We start from the raw sequence: 10,261 nt of genomic DNA, 5'->3' as shown, positions 1-10,261 counted from the left end.
AGAATTTGCACATCCAAAAGGGCTCACTGAGGGTCATGGCATGGCAAGGAAGAAGTAACTGTTTACAAAGTGGGGGGATATTGACATGCGGCGCAAATCGCCGAGGCTGCGTGAGGCTGCGATGCAGCCTTGTCAATCGATTTTTCGCCTCTTGACTGACCATCTTCAACTTGCAATTGCACTTTCACATCGCAACCCAAATAACATCAATTCCTTGTTTCCGTCAGCTACACCTCCTTTGATTATCGAATCAGCTACCCAAAAATGGCGCAGCAAAACAGAAAACCCCCCGGTCCAGACCAGTCCCGCAACGAATACATCCCCTCCTTCATCTCAAAGCGTCCCTTCTGGGCCGAAACCACACATTCCGACGCCGACTACCTCGAACACCAACGGTTACAATCCGCTCCCAAAGATACTCTCGATAAAGCAAAATGGTACGACCGAGGCAAGAAACAAGGGCCCGCGGCCACGAAATTCCGCAAAGGCGCATGTGAAAACTGCGGCGCCATGACGCACAAGACAAAAGAATGTCTAAGCCGGCCGAGGAAACAGGGCGCGAGGTGGACGGGCAAGGATATTCAAGCTGACGAGGTTGTTGAGGACGTGCAATTAGGATGGGATGCCAAAAGAGACCGCTGGAACGGGTACGACAGTCGAGAGTACAGTGCCGTTGTCAAAGAATACGAAGAGCTCGAAGCCATCAAGCGCGCGGCGGTAGGCCAAAAGGAAGATGGCAACGGCACCGCTACTCCGGATTCATCTGACGCCCGGTACGGTGAAGAAACAGACATGGGCCGTTCTCAACCAACTTCGACGCGTCAACTCCGCCTGCGTGAAGATACAGCAAACTACCTGAAAAACCTCGATCTTGATTCCGCCCGCTACGATCCAAAGACGCGCTCCATGGACAAGTCAGCCGCAGATATTGCAGACGGTGCCGATGCAGATGAAGGCTTCGTCCGCCCAGCGGCTACGAACGACGACGCCGCCGAATTCGAGCGGGCGCAACGTTACGCATGGGAAACGCAGGAGAACAATCCGAACCCGTCCCAAATAAAGAAGTTACATTTACAGGCAAATCCAACCGAGGGCGAAATCCTCCGCAAGAAGCAAACGCAAGAAGCAGCGGAGAAGAAGGCGGCTGCTCGGAAAGCTCTGCTGGAGAAATACGGCGGGGACGAATATCTCTTGACAGAAAGCGGCGACCAACAACACCCGACCAAAAGAGTCAAGCACCACAATGTCATTGCCAGCGAGCGGTACGTGGAGTACGACGAATCAGGACACATCAAGGGAGCTGAACGCACGGTCGCGCGCTCCAAATACCCCGAAGATATCTTCCAGAACAACCACACGTCAGTATGGGGCTCATGGTGGAAGGACTTCAAGTGGGGCTACGCGTGCTGTCATTCCACGGTGAAGAATAGCTATTGCACGGGCGAAGAGGGACGACGGGCATGGGAGGCAAGCGAGGGGATGAGGACGGGCCAGTCACTATTGCAGATCGAAGAGAAAGACAACGGCGACAGCGAGACGACCACGGGACAGAGAAGATCCGTGATTGAAAGGAATACAAATGCAAACGCTACTGCATCCAACACATCTGCAACCGACAGAACAGAAGCCGTTCAAGACGACGAAGGGCAAGGAAGACCACGTCCCGAACAAGACGGCCGAGACGTCCGAGAGCGCCAGAAGGAAGTCGACGAAGCCGAAACCGATACGGCCACCAGCACCAGAGAGAAGGCGAAGGCGAAGGCGACGCAAACGTCGACGCACGCTACAAGTACCAAAAAGCGCACGCTGCAAGAACTCCAGTCTGGCATCTCAGAGGAGGAACTCGAGTCGTACAAGCGCAATCGCATGGCCGCCGACGATCCCATGGCCAAATTGCTGGGCAAGGACGAGTTGATTGAGTTGAAATGAAATGAAATGAAACGAGCGGAAGTGATGGCCACCAATGCAAGTACACAAGGGCTGGAAGAAAAGAAGGAATGGGTCATTCGGTCCGTCGCTCGGTCGGTTGACACGCGCGACATTCTCAAATTGATCCATCCAACCATCGTCTGCAAGCGTCATGATGTACCGAGTCATTTATTATATGGCACTACTGTACAGAGTGCAGAGAGTGCCAGGAAGCTCCGCTTTTCTCTGCCTAGAAACCTAGGTACCTGACTAGGAGGCGAGGGACAGACAGCTCTGGACCCTGCCTGCCTGCTTGCCTGCCTGCCTGCCTACTTACCTATGCCGCATCCAGGGAGCCATCCCTGCGATTCATCATGTACAAGGATGTCTTCTGTCTAGCGTTCAAGCGATCGTTATCGAGCAGTGTTGAGAGACATACACAGTACTCGAGGATGGGCACCGATAGGATGTAGGTAACATCGCAAAGCACACGAAGGACGTAAGGAGGCAGCAACAGACAAAACCATCAAATATATGAATGCCCCTCCTATTCGTTTCTATGCGCATAGAAATTCCCTTCGACCTACGTCTTGATGCCCTGCCTGACAGGTGCCTATTCCCCCTAATCAATCCACACAAAGCGCCCGCCAAATGCGAGTCCAGCAGTCTCTGACCGCATCCCACATACGCCTCCATGCATTCCCTTGCTTTCTTCTCTTGCCATTTGTCCATTCTCCCTCGCCCCCTGTAGCACCACTTGTACTCGGCGCACCGCCCGTGGCACTGTCCACGCTGGAGAGAGAAAGCAAGTTGGGTTCGATGAGTGCAGCAGTGCGAGGCATTCGTGGGTGGTATGTAGGAATGACTCTCAGGATCGGGGAAGTGAAGGCAGGAGAAAATTCCGTTTCACTTCTTGGATGGAGCTGAGCTGGCGAAGTCGATGTTTCATTGTTGGTCCGACCATTCCTTCGCATCGTAGGTGATACTCCAGAGCCGCCGCTCTGGAGAATGGAATTTTCAAGGTTTGTCCTCTCACAGGCCTTGTCTATTTCCCTCATGGCCCGCTCAATCGCGCCGGACTCTCTCAATCGACCCATGGGGTGCAACTCAAGATCACGGGAACCGATGCCATGACCGCTGGCGCGAGGGCCGAACCTCCCTCTCACTAATGTACCATCATCAGCTCGAGCAAGTGGGCCAGGGATATTAGCCCTGTAAACTCCACGAGGTAGAGATGCCCGAGGATTTGTAGAGGTTGCCCGTGGGGTTTCGACAATCGCCGACATGCCTATCGCAGCCAATGTTCGCTCAAAGAGGTCGACTGAATTTGAAGGACCAATAGATTGGTTCAGCGCTGACGCCCTAGGGGAACCCTCGGAGTTAGGGCTAGCTGTAGCTTGCTCATCGCTTCCGTCAAAGGTACGCCTCCAAATGCGGCCCCAGAATGACAGTCTGTTTGTCGGCTGCCGCTGTACCAGCCGGAGGAGTGTCGCCTGCTCGGTGCCGAATGGCGGCAAGCCAGGCGGTGTTGAAACCCTAACTGGTGGTGATTTGGGAGGTTCGATTGGAAAAGAGGGACGCCAGTCACCTCTATGGAGGCTCTCTTCAGAACCGGTGGAATTGGTAGAATTGCGTAATATGACATCCTGTCTCAGGACGGAGTCTAGATCGTTGACTGAAACTGAGCGATGACGGTACATCCTGACTGAAGACTGCAAGCTTTCGCGAGCTGAGTTGGACCTGTCAAGACGGATCGGATTGAAGGACACTCTGTGTTCAATTATAGGAATAAGCCTCGGCGCTGGCCATCTGCTGTGCGATGTGGAATGCCTACTGAGAGGACTCCGAGAAGAGGAAGGAAATCTCAAGGCTGAAGAAAGATCAGGCGCGTCATCCGGAACTATTTCTGCTGTCCAAGGTAGACTTTCACCTGAATGGACAGGTTCAGCATTATATATCGAATCCTCTGGGATCGACTCATCCGATGAAGCTTGTTCAGGTCTCAACGACGGTACCGATCGTATCCTGTGAACAACCTTTGGAACCGTGGCCGGGGGGCATTTCAAAGTGGATATCTCAACCATGACTTTGTGTTGAAATCTAGTTCAATACCGCAGCCGACCTTGTAGGGCATCCATGCGAGTGAGGCCGCCGTGCCAACGAGGGCAGTGTATGTAGTTGGACCCGAGCCGGCAGGAAATGCCAAAAGAATGTGTATCGTAAGCGATTGATGATTTTTGGCAGTCTGAAAAAGGTAGAGATAGAACATACATAGGTAACGATTGCCGGGTCGCGGAGAGCTCAAGAAAAGGACGTCGGAAGGCGACATGCTGAAGGAGGCAGCTGCGACGGAACTGTTTGGAGAGGGCCGAGACGGCAGTCGTTGATGATGCAGGCCTGTCATTACCATGTAGAGTTGTTCCTGAAGCCTTATTGCTTAGGTATACCAGACGCCGATTGTCCAATTGCAAAGTATTGCCAAAGAAATGCATAACATAGCCCTTCCCAATGCTCGTTTCCTCTATTGATACAAGTTCCAAAATTCAATATGCATAGCACGAGCCTAAGTGCCGGGGTAAGAGAGAAACGTTCCAAAATGTTGTGGGGTGTAGACCATTGATAGTGGTCGTTGATATGTCATAACGGTCGTTAAAAAAGCATCAGCGGGAATCCGCCGTTTCCATCGGCGTTGAGGGCATATCCTTCTGAGAGAGACGTTGCTGAAGATCTTTCTTCAGGCTCTTGATGATGCCTTCTAGGCGGCGTCTTTCTTCTTGCTCGGCCTAGGACACTGTTAGACACTATTCTCATGCGCGACCGCAGTCACTGCTTCATCTTACCTTGAGGACTTTGAGGTTCTCTGCTCGAGTCTCGCGCATCATTTTCTTGAATTCATTCTTCAAAACCATTGTAGACGTCGTTTCAGTGGGCGACGAAACCTTAGCACCAAGCCCTTTAACTTTCTCTTCGTTGAGTTGTGATTCGAGCGCTTCGCAGTGCTGTTGCAATGCGTCGACCTTCTCTTCAAGCCGCTCCCGCTCTTTTTCATCATCAATGCTTTGCCTCGTCATGACTTCGTACTCTTCAATGGTCTCTTTCAGCTCCCTCTGGAGAGCGGCGACCTTGTTCTGCAGCTCGGCACTCACTGTGTCTTTCGCCTCATGCTCCCTTCTCAGGGCGTTCACTTGACTTTCAAGCTCGTTGTTTCGCACATTCAGACCGTCAATTTCCTTCTGGATGGCCGGATTCATGGACACATCGGCCGCCCGCTGAGCCCGCGTTCCATAAGCGCCATCAAGTTCAGCTTTCACCACGGTCAGCTCAGTCTGCGCTCGGACCACTTCAGATTCGAGCTCTTGCATTTCCGCACGGAGTTTCGAGAGTTCTGACTCTGCTTCGGCCTTTGCACCGCTCAGCGCCTCCATTTGCCTGCGGAGATCGTTGGTCACTTCCTCGTGCGCCGCCTGAGCCTGAGCATGACTTGTCGCAAGGTTTGCTGCTTCCATGGACTGAGATTCCAGGTCCCTCCGTGTTTGCTGCATCTCCGACAGCAGCCGGCTATGCTCCTCTTGTTTGACCTGTAGCTCGGCCAGAAACTTTTCTTCCATCTCTTTACGGGCGGTGCGTTCAAGCTCAATGGCTTTGCTCTCATCAGCACCTCGTTCGTGTTCCAAGAGAACGCTTTGTTGCTTCGCAAGATCCAGTTCCTCCATGAGCAAATTGATTTGGTCACGCGAATGCTGAGCTTCTTGTTCGCCAATTGTTTGAGAGCGTTTGGACTCTTCTAGCTCTGCCACCAGTTCGTGGATTTTGGCATCACGCTGAGCATCGGACTTGCTGTTGAGTTCTCGTTGCTGTTGAATTTGGCGCGTCAAGATATCCTTCTGTTCGACGAGGGTCTCCACACGTTTGTTCAATCGCTCGATGACAGAAGAAGAGAAGGCCAACTGCGATTGAAGATCCTTCCCTCGGGGTTCATCCTGTAGCAGCACAGGGCTATGGCCGACAGAGTTTGTTCTTTCTAGCATGTCATGTAGTCGGAGATTGACATCCTCAAGTTGTTCTTCGGTATCAAAAATTGACTGCTGAACAGCTGCATTAGATCGAGCTTGGGCAGCTTCCATCGCGTCCAAGCCCTGCGACATGTATCCAAGGTATGCTTGGATTTGTGCATCAACGCCCCCTGTCATGTGGTCGTCGGTAGGCTGAGGAGGTGGATCGAAATGTTCTTGCAAACTGGCTTGGGTGATCATCAGATGCAGGCGGCGATTCAGTTCTTGCAGGCGGCTCACAACACTGTCAATAGCCCGGGATCCAGCTCTGCTCTTGTTCAAGCTGTGTGGAATCTGTCCAAATTCGGTGACATAGTCTGGGACCTGATAGAGACTCCGTTCATCAAAATCATCCCTGGCATCCAGTGCAGAACCTCGCCCGTTCGGCTGACTAGTCATACTTTCTGGACTTCGGGGCAGCTCATTCCTGCGAATATTCTTCTTCAGACCTCTGTGTGTCATCTGCAGAATACCAGCTGTGTGCTGCAAAATGCGTCTATCGATATGTTGAAGCCGATTTTCCAGCTGGGATAGCTCGCGCGAGAGTTCGTCCACCTTTTTCATACTTGCAGCGTATTCATCGTCTGCACGGTGGACCGCCTCGTCCCCACTTCGTCTGCTCCCAAGGATACTGCGTCGCGATTTTTTAGGTGAAGCTGCCGCGTCTGGGGATTCGCGGACCGAATATAGACGATTGAGGGACTGGGCGGCATCTCGCAGTTTGCTTTCCAGCGCCAGCTTCCTTCTCGTTGTTTCAATCTTCCCTCTCAAGAAGGCCCTCTCTTTCTTCAGCTGCTCCACCTCCTCAAATGACAGCACCTCGAATTCTCTGCTGTCACTAATTGCTGTCTCGGTCAACAGATGCATCGCCACAGGGTCATTGATGTTCAGAAGTGTTGAGTTTCGAGGGGCGCTCTGGGTTTTCTATTCTGTCTCAGCACCTCCACTCAGCTCGGGAGAAACAATCGAATTCACATACCTGCGCAAAACGGGCTGGGGGTATCTCCTGCTCTTCAAAAGGGCCTCGCAGTGCCGCCGACATGAAGTTGTGCCCCTGGCCGCTGCCAATTGCCGGCGAGTCGTCGACGGGCCCTGCACCGCTGTAAACAGAGCTGGGGACATAGCGGCTGCGGCCACCGTCGACGCTGTCGGCTGAGGATTCCCTCACACCATACTTGAAAGCCTGCATTCTGCGTCGTGTTTTTGTTGCGACGACTCGTAGAATCCCTCCTCTTTGCTAGGTGCAGATATCCAATACCTTCCAAACGCCCAATGCTACGGAAGAGAGATGATAGACGTCGCTGAGAAACGCTGCTTAGAGCTGAGCATGTTGTATGACTATATTCGGTGCCGAAGGATCTTGGGTGCTAGTTGTGAGGAAGAAGGGCAGGAAGAAGAACAACGGCAAGAGCAGCAGAGGCCTGAGGGAGGCGGCTTTCAGGAACGTGAAAACGGTCGTGCACAGCCAGGACAGAACACGCGCCCAGTCTTTTGATATCTTCTCAGGGAGAGCCAGAAACTCAGGGGAGCAGGGGTGCGTGCATGCGATGGGGGGAAAGCTGAAATGGGTCAGAGACGCGCATAAAGCCTGAGCCATCGCAGATGCCTCGAGGCTTGTTTAGGTCTGGTAAGGCGGGTAGCGACCCAGTCACTAGGCAGGGAGCCCTACTGGGTACAGTAGGAGCCCTGGTAAGGCCAACTCAACGAGGCGAGGCCACCACGTAAAAAGGTCGCCTAACGGAGCCAATCGTACCAGGGCTGGAGCCACGCGGACAAGCAATGCCGGTAGGGGCTGGGGGCCCACCAGGGCCACTTGTTTGTTGATCTTGGCGGTGACTTGGAATGCTGTTTGGGGGGTTCCCCAGGGGCTGCTGGAAGCTTCCTTAGTTAAGTATGTACAGTAGCTAGAGATTCGAGAAGGTTAACTAGCAGGCGAATTGAGGGAGCTACAATTAGCGCAGGGAATTAATGTACCGCGTACCTGAAAATCTCTTTGTGGACCGAGTATCTGTATAACAGACCATGACGGAGTACTGCTCGAAGAGCGATCTTCCTCCACTATGGGAGCATTCGGCACAGAGTACTCCGGATCCCGTACTCGCAACTCAGGTACATGTGTTCAAGGAATATTCTTCGGACGCGCTTGAGAAATTGGCAACTAACTCAGCATGCTGGTCCTTGCTGGTCGGGGTCAATTTCCTCAATGCGCCCATCAATCACCGCAATCCGGTAGTCCTTAGTACTCCCCAAGCAAACAATACACCCTGGCATACCCGAGATCGTCCAACATCCCCCTGACTCGATCTGTGAGATCCTTCCACACTCGATAGAGAGGTCAAGTATCCTGCAGCCTCGCGGCGCCAGCCTTGCCTCCCGTGTAAGCCACCCGAACTCCTTAATATGCAGCCCGGCAAATATCCGGTTCGGCCCCGGGGCTAGCCATATTGCGACAGAGTCGTATCGCAAGATTGCATTGTGAATCCATCGGCAGCGAATGGTCAATGAATAAGCAAGAACTTCCACCGTCTCTTCTCGATAGCGATTAACATCCATGGAATCTGCCGTCTTGTCTGGACATCCTGATACCTGAAGGCCCCGACAGCCGCCCGTGAGGGTCTTGTCTTCAATCTTCCATAGCTGATGCGTCAACAGCCTTAAGGGGTTCTCTCCTATCCCGACGTTGGCGCGTGACCTTGAGTGTCGGCTATCGAGGTCGGGAGCTCAGCGTTGTAGCAGATCTAAAACGATCAGCATGGGCAAACTCGAGCAGTCGAGCATCTCGCACCGAGAGGCTATCAGCGGCGAAGGCAGCTCGTCTCTCGACTCTCCAGGTCCGTCACTTGAAGACCGCCGTCAGGCCCCTGGTCCATCAACCCGGACATTATCACGAATCTCAACGACCTCCACCGTCGAATATAAAGTATATAATCGACGCTTCTTCGGCCTGGCCCAATTAGTCCTGCTGAACATTGTAGTCTCTTGGGACTGGATCGCATTTGCCCCCGTGTCCAAAACTTCGGCCAAGTACTTCGACACCTCGGAGACCAACATCAACTGGTTCTCGACAGCGTTTCTCTTTGCCTTCTGCGTAACAACACCACCTACCTTCTATGTCCTCCACAAGTATGGCACGAAGACTGCCATTATCATAGCCGCCTCCTTGGTGCTGGTCGGAAACTGGGTCAAATATGGCGCGACACGGGCAAACAACTTAGGCGGCGTCATGGTCGGCCAACTGATCATCGGCTTCGCGCAACCCTTCGTCCTGTCTTCTCCCACGAGCTACTCCAACCTCTGGTTCAGTCCAGCCGGCCGCACCACCGCCACAGCCTTGGCCTCCTTATCCAACCCCTTCGGCGCAGCACTGGGTCAACTCATCTCACCCTTCTGGGCGGACGAACCGCGCGAGATCCCCAACATGATCCTCTACATCTCCATCATCTCCTCGGTGGCGAGCGTACCGGCTTTCTTCATCCCGTCGAGACCGCCCTCGCCACCTTCGGCCGGTTCAGTGCCGGACCACATGGACCGCACCTCTCTGCGCAAGGATTTCCACACGCTCTCCCACTCGCCGGAATTCTACCTCCTCTTCCTCCCCTTCATCTTCTACGTGGGATTCTTCAACGCCTTCTCGGCGCTGCTCAATCAGATCCTTGAGCCTTACGGCTTCAGCGAAACCAACGCCGGCATCGCCGGTGCAATCTTGATCGTGGTCGGGCTCGTTTGCGCGGCCATCTCGAGCCCAATCATCGACAAGTACAAATTTTACCTCGCTTACGTCAAGGTCGCCGTGCCGGTGCTGGCAATCGGCTACTTGATCGTCATCTGGGCGCCGCAGTCCCGTTCTCTGGCGTACGTCTTCGTCGTCTGTGCCCTTCTCGGGGCTGCGAGCTTCGGCCTCGTCCCCGTGGCGTTGGAGTTCCTCGTCGAGATTCACTATCCTTTGGGCCCCGAATTGGGAAGCAGTCTCTGCTGGTGCGGCGGACAGCTTTTGGGCGGGATATTCATTGTCATCATGAACGCGTTGAAGGACGGTCCGGATGCGGATCCGCCGAAGAATATGAAAGGGGCCTTGATCTTCCAAGCTGTATTGGCCGTGTTGGTGATGCCAACTCCGATGTGTCTCGGGTTATTCGGTCGCCAGGGACGAGTGAGAAGGAAGAGGTGGGAAGCAGATCGCAGTACGCCAGACGAGGTGGTGCAGCGCTATGTGGACAGAGTGGAAGATGACGAACAGATTCTAAATGCGCCGGATGCCAGATTTGCCTGAGAAGTCCTGAGAACCGAGCGAGTTCGTCGAG

The 10,261-nt window shown here is 53.6% G+C and overlaps 4 protein-coding genes across 4 annotated transcripts; 2 read left to right on the top strand and 2 right to left on the bottom strand.

Moving 5' to 3' along the window:
- Nucleotides 1–264: 264 nt before the first annotated feature.
- Nucleotides 265–1,929, top strand: Z519_04978 (uncharacterized protein; the record flags this gene model as incomplete). The annotated part of the gene is made up of 1 exon (XM_016762720.1): nt 265–1,929. The coding sequence occupies one exon, from the start codon at nt 265–267 to the stop codon at nt 1,927–1,929; it is 1,665 nt and encodes a 554-aa protein (XP_016621667.1).
- A 605-nt stretch (nt 1,930–2,534) lies between these two features.
- On the bottom strand, nt 2,535–3,608 carry Z519_04977 (uncharacterized protein; the record flags this gene model as incomplete). Its single annotated transcript, XM_016762719.1, has 1 exon — nt 2,535–3,608. The coding sequence occupies one exon, from the start codon at nt 3,606–3,608 to the stop codon at nt 2,535–2,537; it is 1,074 nt and encodes a 357-aa protein (XP_016621666.1).
- A 960-nt stretch (nt 3,609–4,568) lies between these two features.
- Nucleotides 4,569–7,149, bottom strand: Z519_04976 (uncharacterized protein; the record flags this gene model as incomplete). Its single annotated transcript, XM_016762718.1, has 3 exons — nt 4,569–4,691; nt 4,749–6,884; nt 6,940–7,149. The coding sequence occupies 3 exons, from the start codon at nt 7,147–7,149 to the stop codon at nt 4,569–4,571; spliced, it is 2,469 nt and encodes an 822-aa protein (XP_016621665.1).
- Nucleotides 7,150–8,712: 1,563 nt separating this feature from the next.
- On the top strand, nt 8,713–10,230 carry Z519_04975 (uncharacterized protein; the record flags this gene model as incomplete). The annotated part of the gene is made up of 1 exon (XM_016762717.1): nt 8,713–10,230. The coding sequence occupies one exon, from the start codon at nt 8,713–8,715 to the stop codon at nt 10,228–10,230; it is 1,518 nt and encodes a 505-aa protein (XP_016621664.1).
- Nucleotides 10,231–10,261: the final 31 nt, after the last annotated feature.

This window comes from Cladophialophora bantiana (genome assembly GCF_000835475.1).
Source record: "Cladophialophora bantiana CBS 173.52 unplaced genomic scaffold supercont1.6, whole genome shotgun sequence".
NCBI classification, from domain to species: domain Eukaryota; kingdom Fungi; phylum Ascomycota; class Eurotiomycetes; order Chaetothyriales; family Herpotrichiellaceae; genus Cladophialophora; species Cladophialophora bantiana.
This window is presented reverse-complemented; position numbering and strand designations above follow the sequence as displayed.